This window comes from Equus caballus, chromosome 16 (genome assembly GCF_041296265.1).
Source record: "Equus caballus isolate H_3958 breed thoroughbred chromosome 16, TB-T2T, whole genome shotgun sequence".
Taxonomy (NCBI): Eukaryota; Metazoa; Chordata; class Mammalia; order Perissodactyla; family Equidae; genus Equus; species Equus caballus.
In genome coordinates this window covers 87,202,763-87,224,485 of record NC_091699.1, presented here as the reverse complement: position 1 = coordinate 87,224,485, position 21,723 = coordinate 87,202,763, and the positions used below count along the sequence as shown (strand labels likewise).

The following is a 21,723-nucleotide window of genomic DNA, read 5'->3' as shown; positions in this document are numbered from 1 at the left end:
TTTATCCATTCTACTGTTGATGGAATTTGGTTGCTTCCAGTTTTGGGCTATCATGATTAATGCTTCCACAAACATTTGTGTGTGTGTCACCTGGTGCCTATGCGCACACCTTTATGTCAGGCACATAGCTGCAGAGTAGAATCGCTGGATCACAGACTTTGGTAACAGTAGATACTGCAATAAAATTTTCCATAGTGATTGCACCAGTTTCCACTCCTACCAAAGCGCATGAAAACTCCAGTCGTTCCAAATCCTCATTAACACGATTTTATTTTCACTATCCCAGTGGCTATGCAGTAGTGTCTCTTCATGTTTTTAATTTCCATTCTCCTCACTCCTCATGAGGTTAAGCACATTTTTATATGTTTATTGGCTCTTTGATATCTTTTTTGTGAAATCCCTATTCAAGTTTCTTGACTATGTTTCTATTGGATTATTCTTAAGTTGATGTATGAGAGTTCTTTATATATCCTACGTATGAACTCTTTTTGATTATATATGTAGCAAATATCTTTTCCAGATCTGTGGCTTGCCTTTTCACTCTCTTAATGGTGATTCTTTTTTTTCTTAAAGATTTAATTTTTTTCCTTTTTCTCCCCAAACTCCCCCCCCCCCCCGGTACATAGTTGTATATTCTTAGTTGTGGGTCCTTCCAGTTGTGGCACATGGGACACCACCTCAGCGTGGCTTAATGAGTGGTGCCATGTCCGCACCCAGGATTCGAACCAAGGAAACACTGGGCCGCCTGCAGTGGAACGTGCAAACTTAACCACTCAGCCACGGGGCCGGCCCCTCTTAATGGTGATTCTTGTTGAACACAAGTTGTTAGTTTTAATGGAGTCCGATTTATCAATATTTTATGGGGGTTTTTTGTGTGCGTGTCCTGTTTGAGAAGTTTTTCTCCACCCAAAGTCATGAGGATATTTTCCTATATTATCTTCCAGAAACTTTAGTGTATTGCCTTTGGAATTTACAGTCCGCTTGGAATTGATTCTGGGTATGATATGAGGTAGGGTCAAGCTTCTTTATCTCTCATACTGTGTATTTCAGCTTATCTTGTTGTCCTCAGTGAAAGGGTTGGTCTGAATGATCTATTTGCCCTTTCCAGAAGTAAAGTCCCATATATGACTTCTCACTCGCAATAATGGAAGTTCAACTGAAAAAAATAATTATGGTTAGTCTCTAAGTGTATATCCAGCAAAGTTATCATTCAAGAATGAAGGTTATCCGTGATATGACAACAGCCAAAATTAGTGAACATGGAGAAATCTCAACAACACAATGTGAGTAAAAAAGTAAGTCACAAAATCATATACACAGTATAATTCCATTTATGTAAGTAAAAACATACACGCACGTGTCCTAAAAGTATAAAAACATGCATGGGGTTGATACACAATAACTTTAGGCTAATGGCACCTCTGGGAAGTAGATGGTAGACAAAAGTGAGATGAACTTTAGCTACTGTATTTGTAAATATCTGCACTTTTTATTCCTTGAGAAAAGTGTATTACATGATGGAGGTGTGGGGTCTCGCATGCTCAGCAATACACTGTGAGCCCTTTAAGAGTCATGTGTCCTTCTGGCCCCCTTCTGGGCAGGACGCCAGGCTGCCGGGATTGGTAAGGATCCAGGGCCTGGCCAGCCCAGATCTTAACTTATCTCACTCATGGAACATCACGAAGGAACACAGAGCCCCTCCGCATGAGCTACTGCTCCTGGGAATGCTGGCCATGCCAGGGACAGCCCCTCTCAGCAAGCACATAGCCTTTGCGTCCCCTCGTAAGAAGCAACCCCCTCCTGCCCGTGGTAGTGGTACACAGCTCTGTCCAGCCGGCCGCCCCTAGACACACCCTCATGTAAGTCCCAATAGCCTTATGTCTCGTACACTGTCTCCAGGTCTTTTCTTCACTCTCTCTGCAACTTATCCCACACTGCCTACACAACTGGGCGTGCAGCCAGACAGGTGGGTACATGGATGTCAGTTCAATTATATTTTGCATGTTTATATGTTTGAAATGTTTTATTTAAAAAAAATGTTTTTTTTTAAAAAGAAAACTTTGCAGCATGTCAGTCAACAACCAAACGACTAAAGTTGAATGCATGATGTAATATGCTTATATTCAATTTTAAGGTTAATCGAAGAAAATTTTTTTTCCTGAGGAAGATTTGCCCTGAGCTAACATCTGTTGCCAATCCTCCTCTTTTTTCGCTTGAGGAAGATTATCCCTGAACTAGTATCTGTGCCAATCTTCCTCTATTTTGTATGTAGGTCACTACAACAGCATGGCTGATGAGTGCTGTAGGTCCGTGCCAGGGATCCGAACCCATGAATCTGGGCCACCGAAGCAGAGCATGTGGAACTTAACCACTACACTATGGGACCAGCCCCTGAAGAAATAATTTTAAAATCCTTGACTCACGAGTCTGGCAATCTCTGGGTTGCTCAGTTGAAGGCCCCAGATGCAGATCTCTTTCCCCAGCGTGTAACACTCTTCTCGAATTGTCATAAGCAAAGGTTCCAAGGAAATCGGTGGGATGCTTGGCGGGGAGTCATCAGGTCTTACAAGTATAAACTGGAATGTAAGAAAAAACTACAGGTGGACATCATAAGGAGATGTCCATGCACCTGAATATGTGGAGAAAGAATATTGTAATTGAACAACATTTGAAGAACATTTAATAGTTATTGACTTTGGATCAGGTACACATTGAGGCGGTAACTCAAGACAAATTCATGCAGTTCCTGCCATGTGCAGAGCTCCAGGGAAAGTCCTACAGGGCAGAGATTTTCCCAGCAGGTCACTATCTATTGTTGGGTCAGGAAATCAGTTTAGCGGGTTGCAAGTAGCTTTTCTTTCTTTCTTTCTTTAATGAAATAGAAAAGGAGAGAAATTATCTGAGTGTATCCTATGCAGTAAGGAATAATTGTCTCACGAGACTTTTAATTTAGTGAGATTCAAAACCAAAATGGAGACACCATCAAAGCAACTCATCCAACATAAACAGTCCTTATGGTCATACCAAGTCACACCAGTACTTATATACTGGGTCATTACGTCAATTGTATTTCCAAAGGTGATTGTAACAAAAAAAAGTTTGAAAACATTGCTGAAGGGACTATAAATTTGAATAAGATTTATGATTTACCTTTATAATTAAATAATGGAAGCTAATTAGAAGAACTATAGTAGAAACAAATAAATTAGTAATTATTTTACCACAAAAAGGATGGCTCTGGGAAGCTCCTCCACTGGGATGAGCAGGGAGATGTGTGGGGAGCCTAGGGAAGGAACTGCAAAAGAAGGGATTAGGAAGACGGCAGATGGGGGAGAGGAGAACGGAGGAAGCGGGGTGAGAGCTGAAGAGACGGAGAGGAGAGGGTGGCAGCTGCCCTGGGCAGTGGAAGTTCAGATGGAAGAGAGAGATGGTTAGAGAGGAACTTCAGGAGGTTCTTTCTGTGTGGCATGCAATGTAATCAATCTCCCTCCCATTCCCAAAAACAGCATTCAGGAAAAACATGGGTGGGATGGATTTGGGTCAAAGTCACCTTAGAATAGTGATGATCTTTTCCTTAAGCACCCGTCTCTATTTAATTATCGTGTCTTGTTTAGCACTCGGCATTTCAGGCAATCAGTAGGTATTTGATTATTAAAACACAGACTGTCTTTCTGGGCTGGTGATAGAAAAGTCGTGAAGTTGGCAGTCTGTCTTTGCGGGCCAGGCTCCCCCTTCTGGCGTCCAGCCGCCCCTTCCCAGGAGCTGACCATTTAGTTTCAGTGCTGGCCTCCTTTCTTTTCCCCTCATACCCAATCCCGAGATTTAGTCTCAGAAGAGATATGACATCAGAATTCTTTCTGAAATCCAGGGCTTTTGGAGTCAGAATTATGTGAATGCTGACCTCACTCTAAGCGAGACGGGAGGTGGGGGTGAGCTCAGGTCTGACCTGATGACACGGGCAAGTCAGCAGTCAGGGGAAGGAGACAGTCACACGGAGGGGTCAGGGCCGTGGCTGCAGTGCTGCGGAGGGAGGTCTCGCAACGAGGAAAAAGTGGTGCTTTTGAGCTGGACTTTCCAGATGCAGCGTGGGAGAAGGGGCCGGTTGGCCGTTCTGGATGTGAAGTGGTATGAGGAAAGGGAGGCCCGTGGGAAGGCCTGTGGGGGCGGGGAGGTGGGGAAGTGCCAGCGGGCCAGGCTTTGGGCTTTGGTCAGGCAGGGATGCAGAGGGGGTGACACCACCACCTCTGGGCTTGGGAGGATGGAGGACCCATGATCATCGGGAGTAAACCCTACTCCATTTCACAGAGGTATAAACAGAGGAGACCATACGCTCACCTTCCTGAGAATCTGTCCATTGTCAATGCCGGCTTTCAGGTCCCTCTTGACGGCCGGGCACACGGACGTCCGAGTCTGTGCACAGTGCTTCTCGTACGTTCTCAGGAACTTCTGGAGAATCGGAACGACGGGCAGGGCTGCTCCTTTAGCTTTTTGTCTTCCTTCCTTCGCTCGCAGCATTGTCTCCCAGTGTTGGATTCCACATGGATTCTGAAAACAGTAACTTGCCCTGAGACCCGTCACACAGATGTCCTTTTAAGGAGCAGATCACACCTCCCTCACTAAAAACTGGCAAACATTGCGGCACATTGTTCTCTGAAAATCTTAAAGTGCTTCATTTATCTTAAAACAGGAGTAAGGAATCAAGAGCGAGACAGTCGAGTGGAATTGTTCAATTTCCAATTGCTATCTTCATGAGTCCATGTTTTTCTTTTAGATTCTTTAAAACGGGGGCAGTACCCATGGAACTCAATTCTAAAGGAATGCAGTTAACATTGATAGTGGGTACTAAATATGACCAAGGCCACATTGATTTAAAAATGGCATAATTCTCTTCATAGACACAGTTCTTGCCAGCCAGTGTATCACAGTGGCTGAGAACATGGGTTTTGGAGGTGAGCAGACTTGGACTTTAGACTTGTCTCCACCGCTTGACTCCCTGGGTGGCCTCAGATAAGTTATGAAGCTTCTTCAAGCCTCTGTTGCCCCATCTGTAAAATGGATTATGGCCATCATAAGGGTCAAGTGACGTAAATATAGAAAGCACTTAGCACGAGGCCTGGCCCATCGTGGAAGCGCTCAATAAACTTATTATTATTGATGTTATTGTTACTCTGCTGGCCACAGGAAGCCACCCGATCAGTACTGATTTTGCTCTTTAAATTATCCAGTCCCAGAGGGCTCCTCCATGTGATAACTTACGTAGCAGTTGGGTCACTGAACCGAGTTCACAGAGACAAAGGTTTATGGGAATTATTGGAGTTTTCCCAAATGGGAAAGTTTCCAGCTAGAGACTGTCCAAAAGTGTGTTTATTATCTTACAGTAAAAGGGGCTCTCCTTGTTAAATCCAGGCCTGGTGGAGCATCCCAAAGAAACTAGGAGGCAGGGGCTGTCGAGAAGGGCAGATATCCAAAGGAATGCCGCTTCTTTGCTACGCTGCCATCACTTCTCCACTTGCATGACTGCAGCAGCCCAGGCCTCTTAGGGCTGTTCTCCACCCAGTCACCAGAGCGATGTTTGAACTGTAAATTAGATCATGTGACTCTTCTGCTTAAACCTCTCCAATGGTTCCCCATTACACTTATCTTGACTGAATTTCATATACACTTATTCTGTCAGTTGTTGAGAGGTATATAAATGTAAATTTGTCTATTTCTGCTATTAATTCTGTAAATTTTTAAAAATATATTTTGAAGCTATCTTATTAGGTGCCTACAAATTTAGAACTGATAAATCTTCTTGGAGGATCTACCCTTTTGTCATTACTTAATACCGTGCATCTCTAGTAATGCCTTGTGTCTTAGAGCCACAGTTCCCAAACCGTGTCCCGAGGTGCTTAGAGGGACTGCAAACCTACAGGGCACTGTGGGGTATTTTAAGTATTCAAGAGAAAACTAGCAACGTCTGTTAGATGCTATTTGAACTACTGGAGGTAGTTCACAGTTTCAGATTAGATCACACTTGTATTGGAATCCTATTGCTGCATAAAAAATTACCCCATCATGAGCGAAAAACATTCTGGAAAGTCAGAATGATCCCAGCAGAATGTAGAGACACTCAGGTACTGGGGTAAGGGAAACTCACAATATTTTAGCTCTGGTTGGGACTTTACAGATTGTCTAATCCCAGGGAGCCATCACGAGGATGACCAACTGTCCTGGCTGTGAGTGCTAAAACCAGGAAAGTCCTGGGCAAACTCTCCTGGGAAGTTGTCTACCCTACCACTTCCCTCACCCATGGCCATTGGCCAGCTGCAGCCTCAGAATTCTGCTCCCGGGTCCGCTCCAGGCTGCTGCAGAGCAACCAGACTTGGCAGCTACCAGAAACCTATTTGCCATCTCGGGCCTGGGCTAACGTCTTGTTTCACACGTGATAAAAGAGGGGCTCAGGAAGGGAAGGAAGGGACTTGATCCAGCTGAGAACAGAACTGGGCTGCTGACTCCCAAGACTGTTTTTGGAAACCATCCCAGGTGAGTCCTACCATCTGGCAATTGGCAAAGACTGGCATGGCATTGTGGGAGCCGGCGGCTCAGGCTTTGGGTCAAGAGGGACTGGTTTGAATCCTGTGCCTGTCAATTATTAGTAGGCTGATTGTGGGAAATCACTTCTCTGAAACTCATTTTCTTCATCTGTAAAAACAGTGGGAATATCACCTCTTTGGTATTTGTGAGGATTAAATGAGACCACATATGCAGTGTTCTTCATCAGTAACATGGGAGTGATGGTGAGAAAGAATTGTTCTGAGGAATAATGAGTTACTACACGACCAATGCTAAGAACAGAGCCTGGCACATAGTAAATGCTTTGATGGGGAATCTGAGCCGGGTTAAGTGACTTGCCTAAGGACAGACACAGGCAAGTAGTGCAGTTGGGATTCCAATTCAGGCCATCTGGCTCCGGAGCCAAATTCTTAAGCAGTGTAAGGTACCACCTGTGCCACCTGTACTCTGTAAGGTACTGTTATGGACTAAATGCTTGCGTCCACCCAAAATTTATATGTTGAAGCCCTAACTCTGGGTGTGATGATATTTGGAGGTGGGGCCTTTGGGAGGTGATGAGGGCTAAGTTGAGATCATGAGGGTGCGGCCTCAGAGCTGGTCAGATGGCTGCCATCTACAAGCCAGGAGAAAACGCCTTAAAATGAAACCTCCCTTGCTGGTGCCTCCATCCTGGATTTCCCAGCCTCTGGAACTGTCAGAAACAGATTCCCGCTGTTTAAGCTACCAGTCTGCTGCATTTTGTTGTGGCAGCAGAGCTAGGACGGGTGCTATACAATATCACTGTGCACAATAGGAAGTATTTTTCACCAGTCCGTTCCGGGTATTTACAGAGGCACAAAGTACACACTGATACATTCTACAAACACTCTGTTAAGACCCTCTGCAATCTTGAGTTTTTCACTTAATATTTTATCATGAGCATTTCTTTATGTCATTTCCATATCCGGTAGGTGTGTGGCCCGAGGCAGCAACCACCTAGGTTCTTAGGGGTAGCATTGATCCGCTGAGTCATGAATGGATGTCTCCTGGAGGTCTAAGGAGTGTGTGCCCCACCCTACGCTAGGTGTGCTTATCCCACCTGAGGTGACTGTCCCCTCCTCGGCATTGGCGGGGTGGGGGCTGCAGGGGTGAGGGTGGGGGCGGGCAGGCGGGCCCTGCCGTCTGTCCCGGCTCTGAGTGCCCTGCTCGCCAGCTCAGACGGCTGCTGGCTGTCCCTCGGAGTCTCAGGGACAAGGAGAGGGCCGGCAGGAGGGGCTGCTTTCCGCTCCCTTTCCAAGGCTCCCGAGGCACGCAACAATTTCAGTAGATTCCGGAGAAAATCCTCACCACCCCTCGAGGCCGGGAAGGGCCCCTGCGGTGCGCCGGGCCCCGGGAGGGCGGGATGGGGAGCTCGGGGCCAGGGGCGGGGGATGGGGAGGCGCGAGCCCGCACCCTCTCGGGGGAGCCCGGGCCCAGCCGTGGCTCGAGCGTTCAACCAGGGGCGCCGGAGCAACCTTGACCCGCCTCGGGCACGCTCCCACCCCCGCCTGCGCCCGCACTCACTCGGCGCACTGTGTCCCCGTCCCTCGCCGACCCGCTTCCCGCGTCGGTCCGCGCCCTGGAGACGGCAGCCGGGGCGGTCACAGCCAGGGGCGGAGGCTGCAGGGGACCGGTGACCCGCGAGGGGCCGGGCGCGGAGGAAGAAGAGCGGGCGCTGGAGGGGGGAGGAGGGGCGGCAGGACATACTGTTCAAGGGCTGGTCGGGGCGCGGGCTGGGCCTGAGATCTCCTGGTGTCCTGCCGCAGGTCAAGGTGGTCGCAGCCAGTGGCCCTGCGAAGGACGGGGTCTAAGAGGGGACAGAAGTTGGGGACCCATGTCCTAGGTCATCACTGGGGCATCGGAGGGACAGAGGTGTCCAAAGGGTGGATGTCCCAGCCTGGTACCGCCGCCGCGAGGTCCGCTGTGGACCGCACCCCAGCCCTAACCCGGTTTCCCATAGAAACCAAGTTGCGAAGGATGGTTGCGTCCGTCAACAACAGGCAGAAGCCGGAGGAGGGGGCTCTCCTGCCCACTGGAGAGGTTTCGTTGTGCGGGTTTTTTTCTTCCCAGGAGGAAGGCGGCGCCAGGATAAGGGAGGCAGCTTAGAGGCTGGGCCTGTGAGAGTTTTTGTGGAGAATATTGAGGAAAGAGATGCCAAAGCAGGTGCAGCTTTCGGAAGAAGTGGAGGGGAGAGGAAAAAGAGGCTTTTAAGAAATCTTGCTGTGGGCACTGGCTTGGGGGCTTGTAAATTTAAGGATTTAGGGGCAGAATAAAAGCCCCAAAGATATCCGTGCCCTAATCCTGAGAACCTGTGAATATGTTACTGTAGATGGCCGAAGTGACTATGCAGATGTGACTGAAGTTACAGACCTTGAGATGGGACTCTCATCTTGGATTATTCCCGCGGCGCCGGGCTAATTGCTTGAGTGGAGAACACGAAAGCGGAAACTTTCCCCGCTGGGTGAGAGAAAGAGACGAGAGATGAGGAGAAAAGTCCCAGAGATGCAATGAGAAGGGCTCCACCCGCTGTGGCTGACTTTAAAGATGGAGGAAGGAGGCAGCCTCTGGAAGCTGGGAGAGGTGTGGAAATGCATTCTCCACAGACCTCAAGAAGGAACCCAGCCCTGCCGACGCTCTGATTTTAGTTCAGTGAGATCCGTGTGGGACTTCTGGCCTCCAGAACTGTCAGATAATAAATTATCTCCATATATCTTAGAATATAGAATAGGCTCTTAATGGATGTTTAATGAAAGAATGAGTAAAAAAGAATTTGGATTAAACTAATTCACAGTAAACTGCAAATGGAAAATAGTCCCTTAATTCCTCCAGGGCTGGCTGTAGTTTTCTAAGTATATATTTTAAACCCAAATGGCTCTAATTTAAGGAATTTTTGGCACAACGTGAAGCAAAGAGATGGGGAAGGCCAAGGAGAGCCAGGAGGGTGTCTTGCTTTTGGACAGATAGGACTTTCCAGTGAGCATGCCCCAGGCGTCATGCCCTGGGTTGTTTCTGCTTTGTGCAGCCTCTCCCTTACCCTCTGGGCCCTAGACCAGCCTTCCTAAGACATCACCACAGAAAGGCAGTGAGGGAGGAGCAGTCTGGAGTGGGGTGAGAGGCTGCACTTGCAGGTCACTGAGGTGGACTCAAAGCCGACGCTTAGGGAGCAGAGAATGAGAAGGAAGGCCAGAGTCCAAGAGGATACAGATGGAGCGAGGGTCAGAAACTAGATGGACCATCAGAAATGAGATGAGGAGTTCTTATGTGCAGTGGGCAGGTTCTTAAAGGAACTGTAACACTAGGATTAGTTTTAGCTAAGAGTGACAAAAACCCATTACCACTGGTTGAAACAATAAAGAAGTTCATTTCTCTTTCATATAAATGGACTTCATGGGCTAGCGGTCCAGAGCTGCTGCAGAAGGTCCTTGATCATGAGGAATCCAGGCTTCTCCTACGTTATTGCTCTGCTATCCTCAATGTGTGACTTCTACCTCATGGCCCAAAATGGTTACTGAGCTCCAGCCATTTTGTTCCTGTTTCAGATAGAGGGAAGGAGAACTGGACAAAGAAAGGCACATTCTCTCCCTTTAAAGATGTTTCCCAGAAATTGCATGTATGCTTTTGCTTACATTTCATTGGCCAGAAATGATCTTACTTAGCTGCAAAGGAGGCTGGGAAATATAGTCTTTATTCCAGGCAGACACGTGCCCAGACGTGTGTCCAGACATGTACCAGCTGAAAACAGGAGCTTCTATTACCTACAGAAGAAGGGAAAGATGGTTATTGGGAGACAACTAGCAACCTGAGCCACACACAGCAGCTACCAGCTACCAGGAGCACGAGGATGGCCGGGGCAGCGGGTGGCATGGGTGCCGGTTTGTAAGTACTGTGTGGGTTCCTCATCCATTGAGCATTTGTTGCAGGGGCAGCCTGGAACTCAGTCCACAGCTGTTATCGTTTTAGGTGGGTCTCACCAGGGCTGAATTACCGGAGAGGCTAGGCGTGTGTTTTCGGTTCCAGCAAAACTGGGAGACGAAACAACAACAAAGGTGGGGAAAGAATTTGATATTGCATATTTCAAAAACACCTGCTCAAAGTAGTTTTGGGAAAAATGAGAACTTTGTCAGACTTCATTATCTGTAGTTTGCTATGTGGTGTTGTTTTGGTTTGTGATTTAAGCACAGAGGGGAGGTGGCTGTGCTGTCATCTTTCTGGTTCTCTGAGCCCTGATGGGGCCCTCAGAACTCAGGTCAGGGTCCGCCCACCCCGCCTGCGCACCTCCACTCCCTGCTGAGTCCGGCCACTTGAACTCTTAGAATTCTTAGCAGGGCTCTGGGTGGATTTGGCTTCTGGGGGAGGGAGCTGTTCTGCTACTAGATACACAGGAAATCATATGCCAGATAGGAGGGAACCCAGGAGAACTCACGAGGGAGAAGACAAAGAAAGGAAGAAAGGAAAGAAAGGAGGCAAGTGAGAAGAGAGGGAAGAGAGACAAAGGAGGTGAGAGGTCAGAAGGGGAAGGGCTCACGGGCGGGCACCCCTGATGCGGTGGTTTGAAAATGCCTCCACAGAGATATCCACTTCTCTGTTCCAGAGGTGGAGCCTACTGCCCCTTTCCTTGAGTGTGGCTGGACCTGGTGACCTGATTCTAACGAATAAAATATGGTGGCAGCAACAGTGGGTGACAGGGTCATAAAAGGCATCACGACATCGTCCTTGCTCTCCCTTTGGGATCGCTAGCTCCAGGAGAAGCCAGTCACCAAGTCATGAGGACACCCCAGCAGCCCAGGAAACGCCCATGTGGCGAGGAACTGAGGCCTCCAGCCAACAGCCATGTGTGTGAGACGTCTTGGAAGCAGAGCCTTCAGGCCCAGTGAAGCCGTCAAGTCTCTGCAGCCTGGTGAGAAACCCTGAGCCAGAGCCACCCAGCGGAGCCGCTCCCAGAAGCCTGACTCTCAGAGGCCGTCTGAGATGATAAGGGTTTGTGATTTAAGCCAGCATGTTTTGGAGTAATTTGCTCCACCACCAATATATATCCAACACACCTATGAACTTCTTTCTCAATAATGGAAGATTTACAGAGACCTAAGGGGAACATGGCCGAGCTGCTGGTGGTGACCAATATCCATTCCCCACTTCTCCCTTGCTAACAGAACTCAATTTGGCATGTGGGCCAGTAAGCCAGGCTAGGAAGACGACATTCCCCAGCCTTCCTTACATGTGGGGTAACCATGTGATGCGGCACTGGCCGACGAGACGTCACCTCAAGTTGGTGGATGAAGCTCCCAGAAAGCCCTTTAAAAGGAGGCAGACCCAGGTGGCCTGAGCTTTTTGTCTTTTGTTCTTCCATTTCCTCTCACTTGGGATACGGTCACTGTGCTGAAAGTGAAGCTGCCATCCTGCACGTACAGAAGGACCAGATGTCAAACATGGCCCGGATGGCTGAGAAGATGGATGGAAGGAGATGGGGTCTCTGATTGCACCGTGGAGCTGCTGAACCTGTCTAGGCTGCCCGCCTCTGGGTTCTCATTACGTAAGGAAAGGAACACCCCAATTTATTTAAGGCAAAGCCATTCAGATTTCTGTTACCCATAGCATATGGGGATTGATAGAAATATGAGCTCCTTGATGGACCTATCTTCAGAAAATGTGCAAACATTCAATTCCAAAATTTAAAAAAGCATGTGGTGAGCAGGTTTCACATTTTTGACTGGGATTGTTTCATCGAGAATTTGTATTGTTGACCTGTCTCTGCAGCACACAGTAACTGTTGTGAAGAGAGCGGGGATTACAGAGGCAAGAAATTCTCAAGGAGAACGCAGGATTTTAACTGGAGACATGAAAACCGGCCTTGCTGGCAGCCAGACCTGGTTTCCCAGCTGCATGTAAGCGATGCTCAGACAAACCTCCCACCCCGCGCCATGTTTGGAGCTGGACGGAGACAAGACCATTCCCCAAACACAACAGGGACTAAATGTCTCTCTATTCTGAGGAATCTGAGTGATGCTGCCCCTTCACCAATTACAACCAACTCGAGTGCTCTTCCTTCTGGGGAAGATCAGATAGCCCGTTACCAAATTGCTCTCCTCTTCTTGACAGCATCCCATCTAGCAGCCCCCTCACTTCCTCCTGCCTCCTGAGAATCACCAGCACGAGCCCCTTCCTATGAAAAGCCCCTCCCAGCGTCTTCTTCCTGGGCCTGGGGGGGGCTTTCGTTCCTGCTACAGCAAGACCGGTAAACCTCATGGCTTTTTTCTTTGACTGCGGTAATCTTCGGTAAGTGGGCTTTGCCAGAACACCTCCAAGAGGGAGCTTTAAGCGCCTCCCACTCAAAAATAGAGGTGCAGGAATTGGGGCAAGGAGCTACCAGCAGACCGCAGCCCTGCAAGGGGCTGGAACTGTTGCTAATTCACTCAACCTTGGTCTCATATAACTGTTCCTCCAGCTATGTGTCTGTTTCTTCCAGCACTGACTGGAGAGATGAGGGAAGGACAGTGGACTCTGAGCCTGGAGCCGCCGCCTCCCCCAGCCCAGCAGCCCAACCAGAGTTCTCAGGAAGCTCCCCTTGCCTGTTTGCTCCTTCCAGAGCCCTCGTTCAGTCCTGAAGGGACCTACGGGAAAAAGAGGCAAAACCGTCAGTGAGGAGACAGTGAGACCCTTCATCGGCGGGGAAGAGGGCATTTCTTCCAGGGTATGCTTAGAGGGAAGAGGAGATTTGGGGCGTGTCTGAAATTCATTGGCACTAGAGGTAGGGGTTCAGTGAGGACTGGCCTCGCAACCTTTGCAGGTGTTTCTAAAACACGGTCTGATTAGAAAAAACATCCCAAATGAAGTTTGTAACTTAAAGGGCCGAGGATTGTTTTCCAACAAAGAGACTCTATGGAGCAGGACATTTGGAAACAAGGTTCAAATCGCTATTCAACGAGATGAACGGGATAAGGGTATAAAACCGAGTCTTCACTGTGGGCTATAGCACTTCTTCTCATCCCCAACAACACCTTAGAATCAGCTGGGAGAGCTAAAAAATGCCCGTGCCCAGGACCCAACCTCGGACCAACTACATCAGAATCTCTGCGCTGGGGCCCGGGCATCAGGGTTTGCTCTCCATGGTCCTGGCCTGCAGCAGGTGGAAAGGCGCTGGTGTGCGGTAGAACACTGAGACCGGGAACCAGGAATCAGCTCTCCCCTTCCTCAGGCAAGGGATTTCACTCCTCTGCTCTGATTTTCCTCATCTGCAAAATGAGTGGGGGCGAAGGTTCGAGTTTCTCAAACTTTAATATGCTCACAAATCACATGGGGATCTTGTCAGCATGAGACTGGTGCAGTAGGTCTAAGGTGGGACCTGAGATCCTGCGTTTTAAGAAGCTCCTGCGTGATGCCGATGCTGCTGGTCCGTGGACCACACTTTGAAGAGCAAGTTGTAGGTTCTCAGTTCTCAGAGTGTGGTTCTCAGAGCAGCAGCAGCATCACTGGGGAACTTGCTAGAAATGCACAGTCTTGGACCCTGTCCCAGCCCTGCTGAGTCAGAAGCTCTGGGGTGGGACCCAGCACCTGTTTTAACAAGCCCTCCAGGGGGTTTGGATGCACACTCAAGTCTGCGGACCGCGGCCGTGTGAATTCCCAAATCTCTTCCCACTCTGGGATTCCTTGGTGCCCAGTCTTTCTCATTGCTACAGAAACTGCTGACTCCTCCTCAGTACCCCAAACTGGAAATCCGTCAACACTAGAGGTGACCCTGGGGGCCCCACTGCATGTTCCTTCCCAGCACTGTCCAAGTTGTAGCTCCCTGAGGAGCCATCCCTTCTGGGAATTTGGAGCTATCACTGCCTCCCTAGTGTGATGGCTAGTTTTATGTGTCAACTTGGCTGGGCCATGGTGCCCTGATATTTGGTCATACGTTATTCTGGATGTTTCTGTGAAGATGTTTTTTGGATGAGATTAACATTTAAATCCACGGATTTTGAGTAAAGCAGATTGCCCTCCATAGTGTGGGTGGGCCTCATCTAGTCAGCTGAAGGCCTGAATGGAACAAAGACTGACCTCCCCTGAGAAACAAGTAATTGTGCCAGCAGACTACCTTTGGAGTCAACTGCACCTCTTCCCTGAATCTCCAGCCAGTGGCCTATTCCATCAGATTCTGGACTCACCAAGCCTCTACAATTGTTTGAGCCAATTCCTTAAAATAACTCTCCGTCTCTCTCTCTCTATCTACATATCTACCTATCTACCTATCTATCTGTCTGTCATCTATTTATCTGCCTCCACATCCTGTAGGTTCTGTTTCTCCGGAGAACCCTGACTACACATCTATCATTTGAAAGTCCTTTCTGCTCCTCCCCATCTTCAATGCCTCTGCTTTTAAAAAATTTTCCCCACATCTTTTTGTTCTCAAGGCCAGCTTCTCTGTGTAATAGTCAAGTATTTGAAGGGAAAAAATATCCAGAAACCTAATAGATCTCTCACCTTAAAGATCACAGTGCAAGAGCAGCATACTAGAAGAGCCCGGCTGAATGGAAATTCATCACCTTTACTTACAGTAGAATCTTTCTAATACTTTACTATCAGTTGCAAAATATCAGGCACTTCTTTTAGTAGTTGTTAATAAACAGGGAAGAATTATAATATTAAAGTCATTGCTGAAGTTGACAATTTTTCTTATTCAAATTAACTCAAATTAAGTTGAATATTCAATTTTTATTTATTTATTTATTTTTATTGATTATTACTTTTTTTGGTGAGGAAGATTGTCCCTGAGCTAACACCTGTTGCCAATCTCCCTCTTTTTGCTCTGTTTTGTATGTGGGATGCCACCGCAGTATGGCTTGATGAGTGGTGTGTAGGTCCATGCACGGGATCTGAACCCCTAAACCCTGGGCCACCGAAACAGAGCATGCAAACTTAACCACTATGCCACCGGGCTGGCCCCTCAATTTCTAATTTGGGTAGTAGGATAGAATTTTTTCCTCCCCCACATTCCCCCCACTGCCTGCACCAGAGAGGGAAAAACTCTATTTGGCCTTCCTCAGGGGTGGGTCCTGTCATTCACAGGCCCATCAGGATCTCAAGGAGCAGGACAGTGGGCTGGAGGGAGGCAGGGGTGCAGTTGCCAGGTGACAGGTGAAGAGGATGCCCATCAGGGAGAAACAGTAACTGTTCCCTGGCATGAGCATCCCGAGGGTAGATATGTTGGGTAGCAAAGCATGCTTTGAAACAGTCCGTCTCAAAAGCTATCTTCAGTTGACATGGTCCTCAGTACCGTTGTCTTTCTTTGTGAAGGATGGCACACTTCTCTGCCGGGTTCCTGTATTCCACGCAGAATGGCCAAATGCAACTTGTTCTTCATGGTCATCTTTTGTGAAAAAGTCTCACAGAAGCGAGTTTGATTCAGGTGAGAAATTCACCCAGGTTCAAATATAAAAATGAGTTAAATAGTCCAGTTTAGAGTAAAAAATATAGAAAGGTGTAGAATTTGACATGATAATGTGCAAGTTATTTCCTGTTTTTGCTCAGCCTCACACCTGCCCTGGTACCCTCTGAACTATCGGGCCGAGAGTCTGCAAACTTCATTCCCAGGCTCTTTTGCCAGCTGGATCTCTGTCGAGTTCTGCCAGTTGGAGCACTGGTGGGAGACCAGAGGGGGAAAGGAGAGAGGAGACCTGCTTTGGCCCTCATGGTGTGGCACTTGTTGGCAGGTCCTAAGAGTTGCTGTCACGGCAGCAGAGGTGGGCTAATTCCTAGGCCCCAGCAGTCCAGACAGAGGAAGAACCTTTCAGTGGTTCCATCTCTTTGATGGGTTTAGCACCAAGTGCAACAGTGGCTCCCAAACTGTAGCAGCAGATGTAGGGTCCCAGGCTCCAGCTCCAGGTGGCATTGGTAGCTTCTGATATCTGGGTCTACCTGCCTTCCTGCCTTCCTTCCTTCCACCCCCCGCCCCAAATCAATAGAGGGCTTTTATTGCATCTTTAAAATATCACAAACAGGTCTTATGAATCATCTGACACCTTGTTGCTTCCATAGCTGGACAACTCTTAGATCCTGTTCATCAGCCTAGGGCACTGATACAGACACCATGCAAACATTTTCTCATATCCTTGTTTCTAATTGTTGTGGCTTGCTGAATCAAAGCAGCTGAATTGGATACAAGTCCATTGCCATTTCCTTCAAGAATTAGCTCATCTTTCTGGGCTTGAGATACTTAAGTATTGCCTGGCCTCATCCGAACCCTGCAGATATATTTTTTGCACAAGAAATTTCAGATTTCAGCAAGAGACCCATTCTGCTGAAAAATGACATTGATGGGGTCGTGAGCATACTCTGAGCTCATCTTGTAATGGAAGCCCAGGGTAACACCCTCCTTCACGCTCTGCACCTGACACACAGAGCGCCAGTGGTAGCCCGGTCCTTTCAATTTCCTACCGTTTGTCAAGCTGGAGCCTCTTCCTCTTTCCCAGGGGACTCAGTTCTACAGTGGTGTGACTGAAGCCCCTCTGCAGGGTTCCTCTGGGGCCCTTCACAAGAACCGTGCGTCCCTTCAGAGTGATGTCGGCGTTCTCTGGAACGTCAACATTCTGATTGCTGAGAATGGTCTTCATTCTCACCAGTAGATGCAGCAAAGAGCTCGCTGTTCCTTTCTTTTTGCTTCTTCTGCACTCCTCATCCTTCCTTTTGCTCTTCCAGTCCTTCTAACATCTTTGTAAAAAATTCCCCGAATTAAATTCCCTCTATTTGAAACACCTGGAGTGTTTTCTGTCTTTCTGACTGAAGCTTGACTGATAAAAAGCATGAGTGTTATTTCTAAGTTTCAAGGTGAGCAAACTTAATTCCTATGTTTAATCTGGCCCTGTTTAATTTTTGAGCTGTTTATAAGAATAGATTTTAGATCATTTTGGCCTCATCCATTTTTCTGTGTTTTGGGTTTTTGTCAAGAAGAGCTCCCAGGGGCAAAATAGCATCTTTAAGGTGATCTCTGGCTGGAAGGACACAGAGCAGAGGCGTAAGTCTGGCTGAGAAGGCACACACCTGTGGTGTACTTTGTGAGAGCTGCTCTGGCCCTTGTCTGGGATCTCTGGTCACCTCCTCCAGGCCTGGCCCAGCTTTACATCCTTGGCCTTCACATTTCTGGCCTCACCTGGAAGAGTTCTTGGTCTCTCCCATGTGAGCCCACTGCTGATCCTGACACCTGGCACTGTGACATTAGATTCTCAACCAAGGAGATAAAAACATCAGGAAACTCACTTTATGCCACTTTCTCTCCTTGAACTTACCAACTCTTTCATCCCAGCAGCTCTGAGGATCTTCACTCTCAGCCAGTCTGAACATTGGGAGTAAGAAACTTCTCCTCAGGGCCTGATCCCCACTGCGCTCGCCTCTTGGGCGGATGCCACGGGGCTCTCGTAGACAAACTCTGGTCATGCCACACTTCACCAGATGGAGGTGAACAAACACTCATTTTGAGGTAGTAAGTTTTGCCTACCAAATTAGCAGTGATTTTCAAAGCAAGATAATACTCAGTGACTCAGTGTTGAGTGGGTTGTGGCGAGAATGTGTCTCATATATGCTGATGGTAGTGTAAATGGGAACTTTCCTGGGGTGAGATTTGTCCGCATATATTAACAATCTGGATCTGGAAATTCCACACCTGGACCCTGCTCTAGGAAATCATTTAAATTTGGGTGCAGGAGTCAGAATGCTTTCAGCTGCCAGGGTCAGGAAACTCTCTAATGTAGCGGCAGTAATCGGACATTGATTGCTCATGTAACATGGAGTCAGTGGTAAGAAGTCCTTGGATTGGTCTGGTGCCTCTACGATGTAATAATGGACGCGGGATCTTCCTTTTCCCACTCGGCCATCCACGGGTTGGTGGGCGATGTTGTCTCCCCTGGTGGTGGCACTATCAGCTGTTGCAGCTCAAGGTGTCCTGTCATCATATGACAATGGTCAAGCAGAAAAAGAAGAGAGTAGGGGTAAAATGGATCTTCCCTAAGAAATGCCTTCCCAGAAGCCTCTGGAACACTTCCCTTCTTATTTCCTTGTTCAAAATGGGGCCACATGCACACCCCCCAGATATCTCATTAACAAAAAGAGGCAGGTTACCATGATGGGCTCAGGCCATCCGTGGCTCATCAGGCACGTGGCTGCCTGAGTAACACTGCGGTATTATTTGTACGGAGGGAGGGTGAATGGCTTTTGGGGAAGTGGCCAACAGTGTCTGCCACAGGGAACCACAATTTTCATGCAAAAATGTTTGATGTAGTGTTATTCATAAATATAAATAAATGAAAACTATGTGGTTTACGAAATTACAGCACTTTTATTTGGATGAGGGAACTACTTAAACTGAGAAGGCGGAGAAGCTGGCTTCCAACAGGGCTGTCTGACTCCAAGTCCACTTGTCAGTTGCCACTTCCTCCTTGGGTTTACAAAGGCATTAACAATGGAAGCAAAAGCAATAGAAAACACTCTAAAACTTAGGTTACTTCATAGAAACAGTTCCTGGATTACAATACCCCCGTTATCCAAGGACTAGGGTTGATCGAGGGGTGTCTGACATCCTTCTCCCCATTGTCACTTTTGAGAGATGAGCAGACTCTTCTGAGACTCTTTGCCTGATTCCTGCTGAGAGACCCAAAGAGCCAAAAGTTAAAACAACGTTGGGGCCGGCCCTGTGGCCGAGTGGTTAAGTTCACATGCTCCGCTGCAGTGTCCCAGGGTTTCGCAGGTTCAGATCCTGGGCGAGGACATGGCACCGCTTGTCAGGCCATGTTGAGGCAACGTCCCACATGACACAACTAGAAGGACCCACAACTAAAACATACAACTACGTACTGGGGGGATTTGGGGAGAAAAAGCAGAAAAAACAAGATTGGCAACAGTTGTTAGCTCAGGTGCCAATCTTTAAAAAAAAAAAAAGAACAACGTCAGTTGAGGTTTCCATGGATTCTGACTGCTTTGCTGGGTCACTCATAGTGTAATTAAAACACCTAACCCCTTCAACCAAACCCGGGCTATGGGAAAAAGACTGACGAAGGAGAAGCAGCTATGGGAGAATTTGGATAATAGTGATATGATTTTCTGACAATAAAGGAAGAGAATTTTCCTAATTAAAGGGATTCTGGTTGCAACTCTTTGCCTCAGGCCCTCCGTCCTGACGTGTCTGCCGGTTCGGCTCTCCGAGGACCGATGGATTGTGCAGGTTGCGAACCTCACTGGCCTGTCACTTTTCCCAGGCCACCGCCTCCTAGAAATGTATAGTCTCCTCTCCCCTTTTGGTTCTTCTCTCAGGGAACAGGACGGGGTGTGGAGGAAAACCGGATGCCAAATTAGTCATCTGGTGAATGAACAGGTCTGGCTAAAGGTTTGATGGGAAAGAAGAATTGCTATCTTTCTTTAGAACCATAAGGTGGTTAGATGTAAAGTATCTAAAATTTAGACAGATCTCAAAATTCAAAATTTATTTTTTGAAATAAATCTCAAAGCTGTGCTGATGTTTATTCAGAATAACCACAACATCTTTCCCGCGCCTTGCCAGCGCCTCCCCAGGCCAGTGTCTGCTTTGTAGGAAGGGATCCCGGGGAACCTTCTGCAGTCGGCCCCCACCCAGAGGGAGGAGTCTGCACTGGTCGGGTTATTTGACAATTTCATGCTTATACCACAATCTTTTTACTTCAGAGATTCAATTTTCAGTTTAAATGTGCTCATGCTTTTGGAGGGGTTTGAAAAACAAGAGTGACAACAACCACCATTTTGCCTTCAGCCTAACGGTGAAAGTAAAAGTGTGGTGCGGATACACCCGTGAGAGCAGAGTCCAAGTTCTTACACAGTTCTCATGATGGTCTCTCCCGCCACACCCCTGGCCCCAGCGCCCACTTTGGAATTCTGGGCCTGCTGTTGTGGAATGTCTCTCTCTATCCCGACAACTCCTGCTCATCCTTCAGGACTCAACTCGAAGTTTCTTTCCTTCCATAGGGCCTCCCCAAGCTCTCAGGCAGAATTAGTCTCTCTCCTCTTGGTCCTCATGGCACATTACACCCACCCACATTGTATTAGGATGGTTTGGTTTTCTGTTTTCGTGACTATATTTCAAGCTCTTCCAGAGTCAAGATAGTGTGTTTATTTCATTTTTGCGGACTAATTAAAAAATTATGTAATGTTTCATATGTGCAATAGAGCATGTGTATATGTGTATACAATAGAATACATGTGTAAAACACATATAAGGTATAATAATGATGATGATGATGATGATAATAACAATAATATAAATATCTGTGTAACCAACCTTCACTCTGTCCAGAGGCTGGGACGCCCGCCCGTGTGCCTCCCTCCCTTCTTCCCACCCTCCTGAGGTAACCGCTGCCCCCAAGTATGTATTCTTCCCTTGTTTTTCTTTATGGATTTACAACATATGTATACACCTTGTGTGAAAGAGTTCCTGTTACTCCCCAATCGTTGGGTTTTAAAATGTCGCCAATCTAGTGAGTGGAAAATGGTACTTCATTGTAATTTTAGTTTGCATATCCACAATTACTAATCAGTCTCAGCAAGGTTAAATGTGTTTATTGGTGGTTTGGATTACCTTTGTCAGTGAAAATCTGTTGCTGTCTTTACTGTATTTCACTATAGAGTTGTTTTCTTTTTCTTATTGATTTGTAGGAATTCTTTATATATTGGACACTAATCCTTTGTCGTTTATGTGTATCGTGAACATATTCTCCTGGCCTTTGGCTTGTCTTTTCATTTTCTTTAATGGCTTTTTCAGGTGAACTCAACTTCCTGATTTTAGTGTGATTTAAGTTGTCACTTATTTCCCTTTTTGCATGACATTTTTGTGTCTTGTCTAAAAATCCTCTCCCCTATGGTCTTAAAGATTTTCTGTATTTTCTTTTAAAAATTTTAAAGTGTTATCTTTCACATTTAACTCTTTAAACTGTCAAGAAAAGCAGTAAGTGGAGAATCTGGATAACAGCAATGCGGACGTAAGGAGCCCGACTGGCCCCAGCACCGTTCACTGAACAGCCGTCTCCTTGCCCATCTGCAGTGCACCTACTGTGTGCCACTCACGTGTGTGGGGCTCTGCTGTGGGCTTGCTTTTCTGATTCTTTGGTATATTTTTCTGTCCTTGGGCCAATACCACACTGTTTAAATTGCTAGAGC

At 47.4% G+C, this 21,723-nt stretch overlaps 1 protein-coding gene and 1 pseudogene across 1 annotated transcript in view; both read right to left on the bottom strand.

The window, feature by feature from the left end:
- Nucleotides 1–16,242, bottom strand: part of LRRC78 (leucine rich repeat containing 78) — a 61,016-nt gene extending 44,774 nt beyond the window's left edge. Inside the window, exons 1-6 of the mRNA XM_070236964.1 lie at nucleotides 16,089–16,242; nucleotides 13,044–13,181; nucleotides 8,281–8,380; nucleotides 8,098–8,248; nucleotides 4,336–4,545; nucleotides 2,424–2,594 (exon numbers count right to left, since the gene is read on the bottom strand). Coding sequence (XP_070093065.1) covers nucleotides 2,424–2,594; nucleotides 4,336–4,545; nucleotides 8,098–8,248; nucleotides 8,281–8,380; nucleotides 13,044–13,181; nucleotides 16,089–16,242 — 924 coding nt within the window. The remainder of the gene's footprint in view (nucleotides 1–2,423; nucleotides 2,595–4,335; nucleotides 4,546–8,097; nucleotides 8,249–8,280; nucleotides 8,381–13,043; nucleotides 13,182–16,088) is intronic.
- Nucleotides 16,243–16,612: 370 nt separating this feature from the next.
- On the bottom strand, nucleotides 16,613–17,162 carry LOC138917962 (large ribosomal subunit protein uL6 pseudogene; annotated as a pseudogene).
- Between the last annotated feature and the right edge of the window lie 4,561 nt (nucleotides 17,163–21,723).